Genomic DNA, 19837 nt, shown 5'->3' on the forward strand with positions numbered 1-19837 from the left:
ATATGAACTATCAGTATCATGAAATAAGTTAATGTTATGCCGAAACTACAACATGCAACAAATAGCATAATTTGCAATGTTTTTTTGTTTTCCGAATACACAAGTAACTTAACTTTACTTTTATAGTATGCGAGGCTAAAGAACTTCCCGATTAAATTTTTTAAGCATTTAAGTATGATTGAATAATTATGTCACTGTATAAAAGTTTAAATCTCAAGAAAAATGCATCATATGAAACTTTTAATTTACACAACACTGTCACTGCATAGCTAACAAAGTAGTGCGAATCGTAATGTGTGCGCAAATAGTAGAATTCACCGAATGCCTGATACTGTACATGCAAACTTCATTCATAGATAGATCATAATTATTTTAGAAGTATGAATCCTTTAAATTCTGAGATAAAAAGTCAGGGCTATACATACATGTATACGTAATACAACGTACACATTTAGTGGTTAAAAGCAGAGGGCTAGAGTCGGTGAAATCTCTGATAATCTTAAGGCTTTCACTTTTTCGTTGGAAACACATACAAATGGTCCACGTATTGTAGTCCTTTTTTAAAGGACAGCAACTTGTATTTAACATTGGTAAACTGTGCGTCTATGCATAGACATATATTTTGCTGGTTGGTGATTTGGTATATCAGCGAGACAATTTTAAAAACTTGACCAAATAAGTGAATTATGTCTGGTGTTGAAAGCATAAGACATAGAATTAAGGTAGTCCATCCATAACTATCATATTTCATATCTAATAGATTGTAAGTTTGATCACTAGAATCTTGGTGTGATTTAAAGGAGTTTATTAAATAATAAAGATTCACTTTTGAAATCTAAAATAAATAAATAAATTTTTCATATGTTGAATTTTACATTGAAGTCTATGGGAAAAATGCATTTTTGAATATATTTCTTTAGTATAAGTTATTTTCTCACACATTTCTTTTGGTAAAAGTTGCAAAAGCTTCCCCTTTCTCCAAATATGCTAAAATAATTCATAGTTTACCATATAGTACATATTTTCAGAAAATGATTTTTTAAACTTTTCCTAAAGGGCAGACAACTCTTTAAAAAAGTTTAAAGTGCAAAAAGTTCATATAATTTACTACAAACATTCACCATATGGAGAAATCACGTACACTTTATTCATGAGCTAAATGTCACGTGACACTGTTCTCATTAATATTTATGTCTTCAAATTGTCTCCCTTACGAATGAAAATTACATACCTTTTATGTATGAAATTTGTGTTATTACGTCAAAACTTTCATTTTTTGAATGAGAACATGTGTTTAGGCAATGCATAGATTATCTGTGTATGTTTTTGTCACCACAATCAGTGATTCACACTTAAAATTCACTTTGAATACCTCTCTATCCAACCATAGATAATCTAAAAATATGACTTTACCGGCTAAAATGAGTAAATAAATAGATAAACAGCCAAAAATATCAGCTTGAAACCGAATAAAATTATAAAATGAAAAAATTCATTCAATTTATAACGATAATTCTTAATCAAAAATATGCAATATGCCTAATGATTCAATATAAAGACTGTATACATGCCTAGTTGCAAGTCCGATGGCTTACTGAGAAAGTCTTGAAAATGCTAAATTGGAAGTAAAAAGGAACCGACAAGACTTTTTTAATTTGAGTCTAAATTTCTGACACAACTAGTTTGCAATGTAAACTTTGTAAATATATGAGGAACTACTTTACCTATGAATGGCAAGTATTTTAAAAATAATTCCAAAATCCCTTCATGACGCCTTTCAACACTAAAACACACTTTATTCCTACAACGCCCCGCTTCGATATTTCAGATTCAAAAGGAACCGCCATCTCAATATCTAATGTAAACAAAACAAGCACATTCCAATCCCGGATGATGTAAATGACAGAACCAAATGAGAAGAAAATATTTCCGAAATACTTATTTTTTATAATTTGTGATTTTTCTCATTCCTTTCTATATATTCTATTGTAATGAAAATCGCCATTGTGATAACAATATGGCCGCTATGCAAATTAGTAAAATGTACACCATTTCTCCATATGCCCGAGTTTGGTTTATGTCAGCCTCATAATAGCTTTAAAATACGTATTTGATATAGTATAGATCATTCAAAATTGTTAAATTAAATTAGTTATGGATTGACCTACCTTAATGAAAGGGAATTAAAAAAAATACACTTAAGCGCCTAACGTTATATATATGAAATTATTCAACAATCATGAACCCACTAGTCCAGGAAAGAAGGGGCAAATATACAAGCATACAATTTTAGTGTTCATTATAAAGATATCAGTGACGATATTATTTGTACTAATAACCCAGTGAGGTAAGGATGTGAGTGATATGTCCGTTCACCGCTCCATACATTTGTCGTGAAAACGAAAGAAGAAGGACGACGTCACGCGTGGTGAAGGGTTATTGTCAATAAAACTGTTTATTGAAAACAATTCATTCATGGCCGACTCAAAACTGGAAAATCTTCCAGGTTCCGATGACAAATTCCGTTGTCCTATATGTCTGGAGGAGGTAAGGAACCCCAAATATTTGACATGTTATCATACGTTTTGTAAATCCTGTATTCAGACCTACATATCAAGTACGGCGGCGTGTAGCGGTGATAATTCTCCTAAAACTATCCAGTGTCCCGTCTGTCGGAAGTCCATCCAAGCTCCAAGTAATGACGCCTCCAGTGAAGAATGGGCCTGTAGTTTACCGGAAGATAAACTGATTCTGAGTATGTCTATAGACTCGGATAGAAGTGAAAACCAGTATTGCATGTTTTGTCAGCGAAATGACAAAACCGTCCAAGCAAAACATTGGTGTAAAACTTGTACGGAAACGATTTGTGATGACTGCAAGTCATTTCACTCCCATGTCCCATTGCTCCAGGGTCACAAAATAGTGCGTCTTGCGGATGTCGAAGATTTGAGAAAAGAGACAGAAATAGATGAACCTTGTGTAATACATAAGGGGAAGTATGTTGAGGTATTCTGCCATGATCATGATCAGCTTTGTTGCAGCACATGTTTTTGCACCAAGCATAGATTTTGTAAAAAGGTGGAGTCATTTGAAGATGTTACAATGGAACTTGAAGAAGCCCATGGTCAAATAACACCGACGTGTTTCGAAGATGTCCTAAAGAAACTCAATCACATACAGGAAGAATACAGGAAAACAGTCATAAATCTCAATACCAAAAAACAGGAGATCTGTACTAACACTGACACAAAAATTGAAGAAATAAAGTCACTTCTAGACAAGGCCCACAACCAATGGATGAAGCAGTTTGAACAGAAGCATTCTGATGCTGTTGGAAATATTGAAATAGCGTCTGATGAATTAAAACGGTTTGCCACAGCTTTGCAAGAGGGGAAAACCATGCTTAAAAGGGTGCTTGAAAATGGGTCTAAAATGCAGATATTTGTTAGCCGATACAAAATACGCCGTCAAATTTTGGATCATGTTGATCGTCTGCATGATTTGAAAATCATGGATGCCGTGCATGATTACAATCAACCTGATACAGACTTCCTTCGTCAAGTCTGTGATGATCGAAGTTTTCGAGATGTAAGTGTTTTTGAAATGCCTACTGAAACATTGGAAACAGTGTCAAATTTTGCTGCCCAACTGCAAAACAATCAAATATTGAATAGACGAAAAATTATGTCCAAGAAAGACTGGATGAAAATAGGATTTGAAAAACTCTCTGAATCTGACCTTAAGAAAAAGGTTTATTATGGCTTATTTTTAGATGACACGAACGTTCTTCTGTCCGTAAAAAATCCACCATCTCTACAGATTTATGACATCACGGACCCTAAAGCAAAATGTGTTCTCACGTATCCGTGTTCGACCGCCCCGTTTGGTATCTGCCTATCAGGAGAGGGCATGGACAAAGTATACGTGTCTTTTAAGACCCATGTTGATTATTATAAGGTGGAAATCTCCCAAAGTGTAACAATTAAGAAGATCAAAACCATTGAACTGAAAACACACATGAAAGGGCTTTCAGGTGGTCCAGCGCTGTTTTTTACGCGAAATGACGCAATGAGAATGATTTGCACACCAGAGTTTTCAGTCAAGTCCAGTTCACTAGCGTCATGTAGAGGAAATGCGCCATTTATCTCGGCCTCATCCAACTCATATAAGCATGCGGTTGTTGATGGCAATGAATTACTTGTTGTGGGAAAAAACAATGAAGAGTTATTTAAGAAGGATCTGAGCACAACAATTTGTCCACGTGGATTAGCGTTTGACTTACAAGAAAATATTTTTGTTTGCGTGATGAATAATAAATTAATGCAGATAAAATATGGAGGAGGTGAAAGTAGGTACATTGAATTACCGGGTATCAAAGAATCATACAATGTAGTACTTCATCCAACTGGAGAAAAAGTGCTCATTCTGGACTTTGGTGAAAAATTTTGTGTTTACAGAGTATTATAGATTCACAAAGCTGTTTTTCCTATACCGGTGTTGTATAGCAGTTTTTCCCCCATAGTCAGTAGCCTTTCCCCCCGGGGGGAAAAGCTACTATATAGTAGCTTTTCCCCCATAGTAGGGTTTCTCCCTTACGTTTTTGGTTCAGATTTTATAAAAAATATTTATGGAAATCCAGTAAGAATTAAAATCAATGTTTCTACACTCCCAGGATGCATACATGTATATCTGCATTCATCTGTACAGGTTAAGTTTCGTTTTGCCGATTTATTATTTTTATAGACAATGCTGAAAGTTGAACATGTGTGTAATGGAATTACACATAGAACTTAATTTAGGTAATTTATTGAAAAAAGTTTTACAAGTTATACACTTATATGCATAATTCTGTGTTTTGAAATTGTATTCAGCGAGAATGTTGTAGGAATATTTTGATAAATCTATCAGACTGTTTGTTTGTTTGTGAAAATTTCATCCAAGCTTAACCTCTGTTTTAGAGAAATTTGTTTCCGATGTTTCAGAGCCCGATTTTTAAAATCCTATTATAATAATTATAGTGCATATTCTTTAGGGTCCAATGTCTCATAAACTAGAAATGACCATATCACCATATTTTTATAGTGGCAGTGGTTTATCACTTGAAGATGACTCTGAAAATTTCAGTCCTCAGGGTAGGGGCCCTTGATGTTTCAGGGCCCGATGTTTAAAACCCCATTATAATGATTGAATAGTGTTCTATAAGTGGCGACCCGAATCTCAAATTCTAGAGATGACCAATTAACCATATTTTCACAGTGATAGTGGTATACCACTAGTGGATGACACCGAAAATTGAAGCCCCCATGCAGGGTAGGACCCTTTGTTGTTTTCGAGCCCGATGTTTGAAATCCAATTATGAAGAATATGTATTTTTTAGGGCCCCATATCTCAAAAATTATAGATGACCACATGAACATATTTTTACGGTCATTTAAAAGTAAAATACACAATCACTCATATATTTCTTTATCAAAATGATTGAACATTACGTTTAATTCTGCTACTTTTTTTTTAAATTTACGAACAATTTTTTTTAAAAAGGTACGCGGGTAAAATTCCTTATTCTTCAAAACATCTAATCAATTCCTAAGATGACTAATGATATAATAAATAATTAGATAAATAAATCAATGAACTTTTATTCATAAAAGGAGAAACCGAAAATCAAAAATAATTAACCAACCTAAGCGGATTTAAGACTGTTATACTTGTTAGATGATTAGAAAAACAAGCTTATATTTTTAAAAAGTCAACTCATCACAATATATATGTGTTGGTTGTGTTTTTTTTTGTTTTTTTTTTAATTACCCTTGTTTAATTGTTCGAAGAAATAATATGGTACACAAGAAAATCTTTATTGCAAAAATATGAAAAAATAGTATAAAATATTTAGGTAATTGAATCGTATATCTTGATTTATATGGCATCGTTTTCAAAATTGTATATTTATAGATCACGTTGCAAACTTAAAAGTGGAAAAATTAGCAAATAGTTAGTGACAATATAAACATAAAGTTACTTCAGGCTCCATTTCACATTTTCCAAAGTAACCAGCAAAGATACCGACATTGTTCTGGTTGTGAAGACATTTCATTGTTTTTTAAAATGTTTACATCATAATATCTCGCGTTTCGTAGAAATGTGCTTAAAAATATGAATATGCGCAACTTTAAAACGAAATGGTAAACACTAACTTTACACATGCTTTTAATACATAATTAAATACCCCTTATCCATGATTTAGAACCCCATCAATCAAAGTAAAACTAAAACATTTCAGTTTCTCATCATATCATTGCACCCTGTCTCCCGTTTGATATTTAGAAGAAGAAATATATAATTGTTTTTAAGATCGTCAATTCTAACGGTATTCATTTAAAATTGATAGCCTTTTGGACGAAGGGAGTAATACATTTCTACTTTTTATTCCCTTCCTCTACAAAATTAAGTCAAGATTGGTCAGTTAGTTCCCTGGGAGAAGCTTATACATTGATGGTAATACATTGGGAAATTAAAGTTCCAAACCGGCGTATTTTCACTCAAATGTGTTCTCACGTGTTCATAACGTCGAAGTCAAAACTGTAGATAAGCATCGATTAGATGAAAAAGATTCGAGGTATTCCGAAATCCGGGCAAAAGGCGGTCCAAAAAGGTGTGAGAACAGGTGAAATAAACGATGATGACACATGAATGTTATGAAGGCGCATGCCTTAGTTCATATTTGGGGTTGAAAAACCATGTATTTTATTCTATGTATTAATAAATGCCATAATTATCCTTTTTGTGAGAAATTAATATCATATCAATTATTGCAAATTATTGTCACGAATGGTCCGCAATAAACATGGCCGGAAAGTAAAAATGGGGGAAAATCCACTATATAGTAGGGTTTCCGTGGGGGTAATCTGGCTATAAAAAGGGGGAAAGCCCACTATATAGTCAGCTTTCCGTGGGGGAAAAACTGCTATATAGCCATTTTTCCGGGGGAAGAACTGCTATATAGCCATTTTTCCGGGGGGAAAGATGGCTAGGGGGAAAAGGCACTATATAACACCGGTATACCAAGGTATAAGTTCAGATTGTTAAGTATTTCAATGTCACCGAGCAAGTGTATCATAAAAATATATATGATTGCATAAAACTACCCTGTCTCAAGTATGATACCTTTAAAACTATATACCTGCATATACCAGCATGTACAATATAGTCTTCAAAATCATTAAATCAGAAGTTGGGTATTTTAAACTGTTTTCACATTTTACCATTTATGACGGCATTACTTCTAGAATTTTTCGATTGTATCAAATGTTAAGACTATTACAACTTGATTTTGTTTCAAAATATAATTTAGATAAAATGCAACGTCATTCTGTATATAAACGTCTTGTTTTCTGTTTCTCAAAAATACAATTTTCTCCTGGCTTGGTCAATCCTTTTGAATATACTTTTTTAAAATAGTATCCAAACAATGACTGGATAGTTAAGTTAAAGAATGCTACTCTAAAGTATTTTGAGATATAATTGCATCTTAATACCTTTCTGATTTTTAAATACATATAAAATATTAAATAAGGTTTACTGTAAGAGGTCAATGAGAAGTGGGTTTTTCCATTCTGTGCTGTTCGTGACAGTTCAAAGATATTAATTTTATGCGGCCACCCATATTAGCTACCATGAATTCAGTGCCCATTCTTCTTTCACAAACTCGTGGATGCATGAGGTACTCTTCTACATGAGTATCAGTATGTATAAGCTCTTTAAATCAATAAATCTCATTATTTGTAAACAAAAAATATGCAGCCCTCCATGTTACACCAATTTGGAAATCAAAATTATCAACACGTCAGAGGATTCGGAAAATAATTATACGCGTAATTGAAGATATTTCTAATGTGGAAATTTTTATTCGATAAAACCCAGTTTTTTAAAGCGTCATATTTGTATGAATGCCATTTTTCAAAACTGCGTTCAAGTACTAAACTTTCCTGTTTCTTGTGCATTGTAACCATATGCTTATTAATCTTCAGACTTGTAATATTCCTTTCTTGCATTGTCATTTCAGTAGATGAAAACCAAACAATGATAAAACATTGGGTTTAATTTGACCGAAAAATAAAATTTAAAATTTCTTTTAAATGCTTTTGCAATACTGAAAATATTTTTTTACCCATAAATTTTTTTCTGTACTTTGTAAACTGACATACATATATTTAGCATATAACTTCAGCAAGTAATTTCATTTCGGTTTTGAATTAGCCTAATATTGTTTTTTTTTTATACCTATTTTTTTTTCAAAGTGTATCAGACATGAAAATATTCAATCAATCAAAGATGTGTTTGTGTTCGTCAATGTATATACAAACGGCTCTCACCTACAAGTCTTATTCCAAATGTTGACATGGAGTAAAATAATCAGGTACAATTTTTAAGTTTCGTTTTAATTACAACTCGTTTAAGAATTTTTCTCTTTGTAAAAATCATCAGGCATATTAAGTATATCAGAGAGAGAGAGAGAGAGAGAGAGAGAGAGAGAGAGAGAGAGATTCATAATTATTATGTACACTAAAAGGCTAATGAATTGAGGTGTAAAATTCTTCCTTGTTATTATTAGTTTTTGATATATTTTCAAAGTATGTCTTTCATATTATGAAAAGTTTTCCGTGCATAAAGAGATAAGAGACAACGCCATACCGATCCGGTAAGGGAGATATGAAAGCGAGATCTATATCACACCAAATACAGTATACTTTTTGACCGTGCTGAACAATAAATAAGACGTGGCAACAATGCAGCGTTCCCTCATCGTTGTTAGTACTTTTCTTGGATTCTTGTGTGTTGTAAGGAGTAAAACCGGACATTTCCGAATGCGACATTGATAAACTCATTGAGAAAAAAATGGAATCCGTCATGAAATAATATGACAGAAAAATTGCACTCTTGGAAGATAAAATTCATTCCCAGGAAATGAAAATTCAAATCCTTGAAGAGAAATGTTCTGGTCAGCAGATCGGTGGTGCAGAAGAACAGAAAGAAGAAAAGTCCAAACATTTGTACGCAGCGTCAAATCGCAGCGCAGTAACCTCACTACAGAATACTCCTGAACTTAAAAGGTCCACCATTCTTGATGCCCAGAAAAGAATAGTTCCAAGTATAGGTCTTTAACATTTATTTTCACTTTGAAAAATTTATATTGAGGACTCGCAGCTCGTAATTACTTTTTTAAAAAATTTATCTTTTATTAAGTGACCATCATCCGTTGAAAACTGGGCAATATAATCTACAATGTCATTTAAACTATTATTATTCGATAAACTATTGAGTAATCAACTTAAAGTAATCAATTCAAAAACGCAATTATGTTAAAACTGTCTCTCTTCCTGTTAAATTTTAGGGGCCGCCGACATTGTAGCTTTTTATGCTTATATGACAACATCAGAAGTCAATCCAAGTTTGCACCATGTTTTAGTGTTCGACAACGTACAAACAAACACTGGATCCGCCTACAACAAGTACTCCGGAATGTTCACAGCTCCAACTGATGGGGTCTATGTGTTTACATGGACTATTTTATCAAATGGATATTATTTTGCATTTACACAGATTGTAGTAAATTCTCAGGTCATTACAAGTCTGGTAACAGACAGTCAAGAAATAAATGACACCCATTCTACTACAGGGATGGTAGTTGTAAGCATAAATCGCGAGGACCTTGTTTTTATTCGAACACACCCAACAGACATCTCCCATGGAAAGATTTTAAGTCTTGAAACACACGGCCGGCCGTCATTTAGTGGATGGGAACTGTAATAAGGGGAAAATTATTCATCAAATAAAGTCATTATTGAATTCATTGTATGTTAGTAATATTATTCTTCTTATACAAGTTATTATAACCCATGCCTTTAAAGATAACTCAGTTGTTCTCAAATTTCTCTGCTATACGCAGCTCATATTCATGCAAAAGTTATATTTGAACCATAACTTCTTTCGTCTTGCAAGGTTTAAAGACAGCTTTGCCAATTATGGAAAAATATACAACTAAATATATTTTCAAATAATACTGTTCATGACATTTTTAATGGATAAAGGGAAATTTTAGAATTTAGAAGGCGTGATTTAACAATTGAATTTTGATTACAACTTCATTGAATTTTACATCACCTGACAACAATAGATTTGTATCAATAACATTTAAATCAAGAAAAAAGGCAATCAAAAAGATTATAACTAGCGGCAAGTAAAAAGGCATCTTCATTTTCCCACATGTACACATATGACTATTGCATTAATATAAATCATAATAAATAACATATTAATCTCTTAGCTTTAGTATGGACAATGTTGGTATGGTGTTTACCAAATGAAAATTAATTTGGCGGATTTGTGACTTTTGTATCAAATAATCGAAATAAATGAATGAGATGGCTGATCGTTAACAAATACCATTATTTTAAAGTATCAGATATGAAAAACTACACTCTTTATAAGATGCTAATCTGCATCTTGGATTAATAATTTTATATTATTCTTTGTTATGGGTATAATAAATGTATTTGGATATATTTTTATGCCTGTTCGGGATGATATCTCGCAAATGTTAAGATACTCCTCCAGTATGAATTTTGAACTTATAATATTGAAAAAATTGTGTAAAACGTGCGCTAACTTTGGACTGATTAAACTTCTGTGAAAAAAATTAGTATCATTACATGTAAATAAACTGCACCACCTCACTAGATTATCAAAGGCAAGTAAAGAGACGAAATCAGTAGTAAATTGCATGGAAAATGGCGACTCGAGATCGCTTCATTTTCCGAGGTCGGTAGCCTGTTCCGGAGAAAGTCTGGGGCAAGTAAATTTTAAAATGCCCTATCTCTGACCCTACAATCTTATATCTAGGTTGAACGCCATGTATGTTTAAAAGTCGATAATTGATTTCGTTTTTGATCTTACAGAGATTCTAGAGGAAAGTTTGTTAAGTATGAACATAATTTCATGATAAATGACGGGTGTGAAAATTTTATTTATACGTTCACCGCTCCATACATTTGTAGTGAAAGAAAAAGTGGTTGCGAAGGGATACCGTTTAGTTACTCACAGTGTTATACATGTATGTTAAACGACCCCTTAATGGCTGACACTGGACTGGAAAAGCATCCTAATGACAACGACCAATTCCTTTGTCCAATATGTCTGGAAGAGATCAGGAAGCCCAAATATTTGCCATGTTATCATACGTTTTGTGAATCCTGTATTCAGACCTACATATCAAGTACGGCGGTGTGTAGCGGTGATAATTCTCCTAAAACTATCCAGTGTCCTGTCTGTCGGAAGTCTATCCAAGCTCCAAGTAATGAAGCCTCCAATGAAGAATGGGCCTGTAGTTTACCCGAAAATAAACTGATTCTGTGTATGTCTGTAAACTCGGATAACAGTCAAAATAAGAATTGCATGTTTTGTCAGAGAAATGATAAAACTGTTCAAGCAAAACATTGGTGTAAAACTTGTACGGAAACGATTTGTGATGACTGCAAATCAATTCATTCGTATGTTCCGATGCTCAAGGACCACAAAATAGTGCGTCTTTCGGATGTCGAAGATTTGAGAAAAGAGACAGAAATAGATGAACCTTGTGTAATACATAAGGGGAAGTATGTTGAGGTATTCTGCCATGATCATGATCAACTTTGTTGCAGCACATGTTTTTTCACCAAACATAGATTTTGTAAGAAGGTGGAGTCCATGGAAGATGCAACAATAGAACTTGAAGAATCCTATGGTCAAATAACACCGTCGTGTTTCATAGACGTCCTAAAGAAACTCGGTCAAATACAAGAAGAATACAGGAAAACAGTCATAAATCTCAATGCCAAAAAACAGGAGATCTGTACAAACACTGACACAAAAATTGAAGAAATAAAGTCTCTTCTAGACAAAGCCCACAATCAATGGATGAAGCAGTTTGAACAGAAGCATTCTGATGCTGTTAGAAATATTGAAATAGCGTCTGATGAAGTAAAACGGTTTGTCACAGCTGTGCAAGAGGCAAAAACCATGATGCAGAGAGTGCTTGAAAATGGGTCTAAAAAGCAGATATTTGTTAGCCGATACAAAGTACGTCGTCAAATTTTGGATCATGTTGATCGTTTGCATAATTTGAAAATCTGGGAGGCCGTGACTGATTACAATCAACCTGATACAGACTTCCTTCGTCAAGTCTGTGATGACCGAAGTTTTCAAGATGTTGGTGTTTTTGAAATGCCTACTGAAACTTTGGAAACAGTGTCAAAATTAGCCGCTCAACTGCAAAACAATCCAATGTTGTACAGACGAAAAGTAATGTCCCAGAAGGACTGGATGAAAATTAAATTTCAAAAGCTCTCCGATTCTGAGCTAAATTCAAACGTTTATTATGGCTTATTTGTAGATGATAATAAAGTACTTCTTTCTGCAAAAAATCCACCATCTCTACAGATTTATGACATCACAGATAATAAAGCAAAATGTGTTCTCACGTATCCATGTACGACCACTCCGTTTGGTCTTTGCCAATCAGGGGACAGCATGGATAAAGTGTACGTGTCTTTTGAGACCCATGTTGATTATTATAAGGTGGAAATCTCCCATAATGTAACACTTAGGAAGATCAAAACCATTGAGCTGAAAACACACATGTACATGAAAGCGCTTTCTTGTGGTCCAGAAATGTTTTTCACGCGAAATGACTCGATGAAAATGATTTGCACACCAGATTTTTCAGTCAAGTACATTTCACCGTTGCAATTCTGTGGAACTCCACCATTTATTTCGGCGTCATTCCATTCTGATAAGCATGCCGTTATTGTAGACAATGATTTACTAGTTCTAGACAGAAACAATGAAAAGTTATTCAAGAAGAATCTACAAGCTTGTTCTCCACGTGGATTAGCGTTTGATTTGCAAGAAAATATTTTTGTTTGTCTGAAGAGTAATAAACTAATACAGATCAAATATGGAAGCGGTGAGAGCAGGAACATTGAATTACCGGGTATCGAAGAATTGTACAATGTAGTACTTCATCCAACAGGGGAGAAAATGCTCGTTCTGGACTTTTGTAGAAGATTTAGTGTATACAGAGTATTATAGATTAACATAAAGATTAACTGGGTAGTCTACAACATGCTTCTTTAAAGTATTTTGATGTATATTAACTATATTTGCATCTAAATATCTTTCTGATATTAGAATACGTATCAAATATTAAGTAAAATTGACTACAAGAGGTCAGTGAGAAGTGTTTTCCCAATTCTGTTCTGCATTCTTCGTGACAGTTCAAAGATATTACTTTTATGCAGTACCACCCTTCGTAGCTACCATTGTATTAAGTGTCCATTCTTCGTTCACAAACTTGTGGGTGCGTGATCTACATGTAGGTACTGACTTCTTTCATCTTCATGAATTTTAGTATTTATAACTACTTTAGATAAAAAAGGAAATATTTGTTGGAAATCTGTAGCCATTAAAATGTTACACCAATTTGGAAATCAATTTAACAACATGTCAAGACTTTGAAAAATAGTTAGACGCGTAATTGGATTAAATGAAGCTATTTCTAATATTGAAAATTTTCATTCCATAAAATCAGAATTTTTAAAGCATCATATTTCCATGAATATGTTTTCAAAAGTGCGTAAAAGTATCAAAATCTCGTATGTATTATGCATTGTTACCATATCTATACTACTATTAAAGATAATAGACGCGATTTTTTGGCCTCTAATACCGATTATTGGAAGAGTAATGTCTTTTATTTTAAATATTTTAAACAGTATTGGTATTTGAAGATTTATATTTCTCAATTAAGCTTTGCTAATTAATATTCTACGAAAGCCCATCGAGCTCATTTTCGTAGGTAAAAAAAATATTTTTTTCGCGAATAAACGCGAAACTTTCGCGATATAACGCGTAACTTTCGCGAATAAACGCGAAACTTTCGCGATATAACGCGTAACTTTCGCGATATAACGCGTAACTTTCGCGATATAACGCGAAACTTTTGCGAATAAACGCGAAACTTTTGCGAATAAACGCGAAACTTTCGCGAATAAACGCGTAACTTTCGCGAATAAACGCGAAACTTTCGCGATATAACGCGTAACTTTCGCGATATAACGCGAAACTTTCGCGAATAAACGCGAAACTTTCGCGAATAAACGCGTATCTTTCGCGAATAAACGCAAAACTTTCGCGAATAAACGCGTAACTTTCGCGAATAAACGCGACACTTTCGCTATATAGCGCGACACTTTTGCGATATAACGCGAAACTTTTGCGAATACATGCGAAACTCTCGCGATATAACGCGAAACTTTCGCGAATAAACGCGTTAGTTTCGCGAATAAACGCGTAATTTTCGCGAATTAACGCGAAACTTTTATATAAATATTGTCATTTCATACAGAACCCATATGAAGAAAAACGATGGAAAACAAACTCATTTTTAAGATTTATATAATAAAATACTTAATATTCATTATTATTATAATATCCGTGTTACGTTGATTTATGAAGACAAAATGATCTTTTTTGCATATAGATATTAATAAATCTGATAAAACTTTATCATAACATTTTTATATGTTATATGTCCAAAGTAGATAATAAGTTTGAGCATCATATTACGATTTTCAGTTCTTCGCCGACCCTGTGTTCGAACAGGCATTCATTGATGATCTTTTTCTTATAAAATTGATATAAATTTAACCGTCACAAACCTGTTAAATCTTAGTATTAATTTTTAAATGACATATGTGATAAATTTGGAGGACGAATTTACGTCATCTAGATTTGAACAAAAGCTTGAAAATTTCAATTCACAGCTTGACTTATCTTTCTGATATAAAACTAGACGTTAAGTTATGTCGCAGCGATATAACATATATTATAACGTTTTAAACAATGATATCCTTTAAATTCTAAAATGATACCTAATTAAACGTTTAATTAGAATTAAAATTGTTATAATTAAAATATGTTGCTGCCTCATTTTCAATAAGAATAAGAATGTGAGAAGCGCGATGCATTATGTTCTTTGAAAATCAGTACTAAGATTTTAAAGATTTCCTACGTTTGAATTTATGTTAATTTGTATAAGGTTAAATCTAATTCATTTACATCTTTATATAGATACTATTTTGTTTGTTTTAAATTAATATATTTGTTTTCAGTAATTCTTCTACATAGGGTTTCTTCTATGAAATAACAATATTTATATTTAAGTTTCGCGTTTATTCGCGAAACTAACGCGTTATATCGCGAAAGTTTCGCGTTTATTCGCAAAAGTTACGCGTTTATTTGCGAAAGTTTCGCGTCCATTTGCGATAGTTTCGCGTTCATTCGCGAAAGTTTCGCGTTTATTCGCGAAAAAAATATTTTTTTTACTTACGAAAATGAGCTCAATGGGCTTTCGTAATATTCAACGAAAATTCCTCAAGAAAAAAATCCGGAAATCATCCTGATTTTCACGTTTGCATGAAAAAAAACCCCTCAGATATGCAATGTTAACCCGTGCACGCATGGGTCAAAGTATAGTGTTTATTAATATTCAGACATATCTTTTTTGCAAAATTATTTTAGTGGATAAAGATTAAACAACGATAAAACATTCAGTTTGAATTGACTGAAAATAAATTTTTAAATTCAGTTTAAATAGTTTACCAATGCTAAAAATATTCATTTACCCACATTTTTTCCGCACTTTGTTAATTGATATATTTAGCATTACATTTTTGTCCAGTTGAAACGTTAGCTAGTTTTTTCAATTTGTTTTTGAAATAGCCTAATATTGTTATGTTTTCATTTTTAATTTTTGTTACCATGACAACAGTTCGACATCGCATATTAATACGTTTTAATCATGAAATTATTATATAAAAGCTAATCAAAGACGACACACTGTGTTTGTGCTCAACAATGTATATACAAACATGGGACTCGCGTACAAATCTTACTCCAAATGTTGACAGCGCCGAGTGATAAAGTGAATATATCAGATGTAATTTTAGTAAAAATTATTTTGCCTTTCTCAAGAGAGAGAAACTCTCAGAGAGAGAGAGAAAAAAAAAGAGAGAGAGAGAGAGAGAGAGAGAGAGAGAGAGAGAGAGAGAGAGAGAGAGAGAGAGAGAGAACTTTTATAGAAAAAAATCATATTGAGGACTCGCAACTCGATCGCAATTAATCATTTTTTAAAATTATCTTTCTTTTACTTACCAGCATACAATTCATTGGTAGAAACTGGAGAACAGAACGTTTAATGTCATAAAACAGTTTTGTACACTTCAGTATATATATAGATTAAACAAAACTAGTATCGACACTTAGGTTGAGGCACCGCAATTATTCAATAAAATTTATTTCAATAATCTACGATTGTATAACGGAATTATAGGGCCCGCCGAGATTGTGGCTTTTTGTGCGTACATGATTACGGCAGAAGAAAAAGTTTGAACCACATTTTTGTGTTCGACAACGTAAAATCAAACATAGGATCCGCCTACGACCAGGACTCCGGAATGTTCACAGCTCCGAGTGATGGAGCCTATGTATTTACATGGACCATTGTTTCGATGCCAAATTCTTACATATTTTCACAGATTGTCGTAAACTCCCAAGTCTTTACAAGTCTGACAACAGACAGCTATAAAGTGATTGTTGCCAACGCTTCTACAAGGGGATTGTTGTTAGTCTGCGGGAATGTTGTGTTTATTCGAACACTACAATCAACTCTATTCCAAGGACAAGTTTAAAATGATGATGTACACGGTCGCCCGTCTGTTAGTGGATGGAAAATGTAATAAAAAATACAAGAGGCCCAATGGGCCACATCGCTCACCTGAGCAACACTGGCTTTATATGGTCGTTCAAAGGATATTGTGCCATGTGGCCCCTCGGTAGATCAACCAAAAATGAATATCCGAATTTTACACTTATATTAGCATATACTTAATCTTTGACATATTTACCTTTATGGAATACCATTTTTACCGAAAATAAGATTATATGCAATATAAATAACTAAATTTTCAATTGATGTTCACGGTTAACTTCCAGTTCCCTTTATTTTAGCCCCCCCCCCCCCCCAATCACTTTATAAAAAGATTTAAATACATGAGAGCATAATGGTACATTTTCTCCCTCCACTACTTACTAGTTATTGTATTTTATTTTTAAAAATCCTATATGTGAAAAAAGAAAAGTGAACCTCAATGCACCAGAATGAGTGCGCTCAATTCCTCAAATTAAAAACATTGGAAAAAGTAATTGGCCTTCTCCATTATAAACGATTATCATTTACCAGGCATGATTTCATTTCGTATGACGTTTCATATCCTTACTCACTTGATTGAAGAATAAAATTCATTGAAAAATGGTGTCACGTATGTTAAAGAGCTATAATTCAAATCAATGCATTGGCAGGCATGTCGCTCTATTGTACCAAGGCCTACCCATTATTTTCATCTTTATTAAAAACAACAAATGTCTACAAACACAGATGATTTTCCGTTGCAATAATTTTTAAGAACAGCAATAATGCTTTTATTCTCATAATAATAACGTGTCATGACTGTGAAACTGTTTAAAAGGCGTCGTTTTCATATATTTGTGTTCGAAAAACTATCAAAAAGAAGATGGGGGGAATAAGATAGTACAACTGCCCATTTGATTTAGTCGTAAAATACAACTTATTTTTATTATATCAAAAATAATAAATCCTAAAGTTTTGGTGGTATCGAACGTACAACCTAAAAACCTATATTCTATAAAGTTACCTAATGTCTGGTGCTCTAACCACTGAGCCATTTTATTCACATCAAAGTGTGTTGTTTAAATGCTTTATGAGACGTTGGCCACGAATTTACGGGCTTGTATTATTTTTCTAAAACGTTCAATTGTTGGGCTACAAAATGTTTTTTTTTCAGTTTTAAAGTATAGTGTGTCATCTCTCCACATTTTTTGTTGATTAAAATCGGTTTAAATTCCATTAAACCGCATTTACACTATACCAAAAATATGGAGTTCATACCCACTCTATAAAAGAAAAGGCATTGAAGTTATAAAAATGACATTATTTGTAGGTTTTGAGACACATACGCCAGTTTGAATCAACCTATTACAAGTATTTAAAATACTTAAGGGTATCTAATCATTCCTCATATGGGCATTTTGCACGCCTTATTCACCCATCTTCTTTCTGTAGATTTTATGCAATTCATCGTTGAAGAAGGTGCACCAGAAAGTAGTTACAGCATATCATCCTTTTGGCAAGACATTTCTATTGATCAATCAAAATGTCAGCGTCAATCGTAGAATTATAAGCAAGATATATAACTTGATATTTCCTATTCAGAATGAACAAAAGCATGGCCTCAGTTATGTGAGCAAAGCTCTGTATCTTGCTTATAATTCGAAACTTGACACAGCTGAATATGGTTAGTAAAGAGAAAATTGTAAACAATTAAAACAAAAGAAACATGCACTAAATTAAAAACAAAGAAAGAGCACAATTTATTTTTCATAATATATTTATACCTATATATTTCTAGCAGCAAAAACAATCTCCGTTTAGACTGAAAATGCAGAGCATCTTAACAAAACACGTTTCATTATAATCAACCATAACGTTGAGATCGTACCAAATTACCAATAGAATGTATCGTAATTATAATATAATATGTTGTTAGTGCATCAGATGTTGCTCATTTTGCGCAGGTAAACAATTAACTGTCTGATTTACCGAAGTCTATATTTGATTCGATACGTAAAAATTCCAAAATACAGGCGATACTTCCATAAAGCATAAACGAAATTCAAAACAACGTAAAAACACGGCAACGAGTGAAAATGTCAACGCATTGAAAGATTTAACCTCAATTCACTTCACGAAATCGGCACAAATATATAAGCATGTTTCAAGTATCCCTTCGTACGTAAACTGTTACACAACAGGCAAATTTATCTTTGTCAGTTTGACCCGTTTGTCATGAGTCAACATTCAAACATGGCTGCTTTGTACAAAGAACTTTCGTTTTCGATATGGAATACCGAACCCGAAGTTATAAACTGATTGACCGCGATTATCTCTTTATTTTTATTTTCGTTAATTACTCAAATTTGAAACAGAATTCGCCAAAAAATTTTGCAATTTAAATTTTCCTTTCCATAAGGATTACTTATGCAAAATTACGTTGAATATGACTAAGTAGTTCTTGAGAAGAAGATTTATTAAAATACACCCCCTTTTTCTACAATTTCGATGTTTTCTCCGCTTTGAATAAAGATCGGTCTTTCATTTCTGCAATTTATATTCGCCTTCTCATAAGGATGCTTTGTGCCAAATGTGGTTGAAATTGGCCCAGCGGTTTTAGAGAAGAAGTTCAAAATGTAAAAAGTTTACAGACAGACAGACGGGCGACGGACAAAATGTAATCAGAATAGCTCACTTGAGCTTTCAGCTCAGGTGAGATAACAAGTGGGGAAATCCAGTAAAGTTATATTTGAAGTTTCTAGAAGTGACATTATCTTTCATATGAATATGCATTTAAAGATAACATAACTGTGCGCTAATCTACCTTCAATAAGCACTACATACAAATGCACAAGCTATATTTGAACAATTGTCTTTCGTTTTGCTAAGCAAAATAACAGGAAAAAAATAAAATTGTATATGTTCAATCTATTAAAATACACTATCTGATAGAATTTATTTTAATTCAATTTTAATAATGACCTGGTCGAATTTTTGTTTCCATTTTCAAAAAAAAAATATCAGACCTATTAATATTTTGCTGCGTAAACAGCA

The 19837-nt window shown here is 33.1% G+C and overlaps 2 protein-coding genes across 2 annotated transcripts; both read left to right on the plus strand.

Annotated features, from left to right (window-relative positions):
- Nucleotides 1-2390: 2390 nt before the first annotated feature.
- On the plus strand, nt 2391-4490 carry LOC136274517 (E3 ubiquitin-protein ligase Midline-1-like). The gene has a single exon (XM_066081524.1). It carries the CDS (start codon nt 2476-2478, stop codon nt 4465-4467), a length of 1992 nt encoding a protein of 663 aa, XP_065937596.1. The 5' UTR covers nt 2391-2475; the 3' UTR covers nt 4468-4490.
- A 6538-nt stretch (nt 4491-11028) lies between these two features.
- LOC136274518 (E3 ubiquitin-protein ligase TRIM33-like) lies at nt 11029-13742 on the plus strand. The gene has a single exon (XM_066081525.1). It carries the CDS (start codon nt 11113-11115, stop codon nt 13123-13125), a length of 2013 nt encoding a protein of 670 aa, XP_065937597.1. The 5' UTR covers nt 11029-11112; the 3' UTR covers nt 13126-13742.
- Nucleotides 13743-19837: the final 6095 nt, after the last annotated feature.

The sequence above is a fragment of the Magallana gigas genome, chromosome 4 (genome assembly GCF_963853765.1).
Source record: "Magallana gigas chromosome 4, xbMagGiga1.1, whole genome shotgun sequence".
Classification (NCBI taxonomy): Eukaryota; Metazoa; Mollusca; class Bivalvia; order Ostreida; family Ostreidae; genus Magallana; species Magallana gigas.

Excerpts from the sequence above, each read along its gene's own strand:
- LOC136274517 (XM_066081524.1), top strand. The coding sequence starts at position 2,476 with ATGGCCGACTCAAAACTGGAAAATCTTCCAGGTTCCGATGACAAATTC.
- LOC136274518 (XM_066081525.1), top strand. The coding sequence starts at position 11,113 with ATGTTAAACGACCCCTTAATGGCTGACACTGGACTGGAAAAGCATCCT.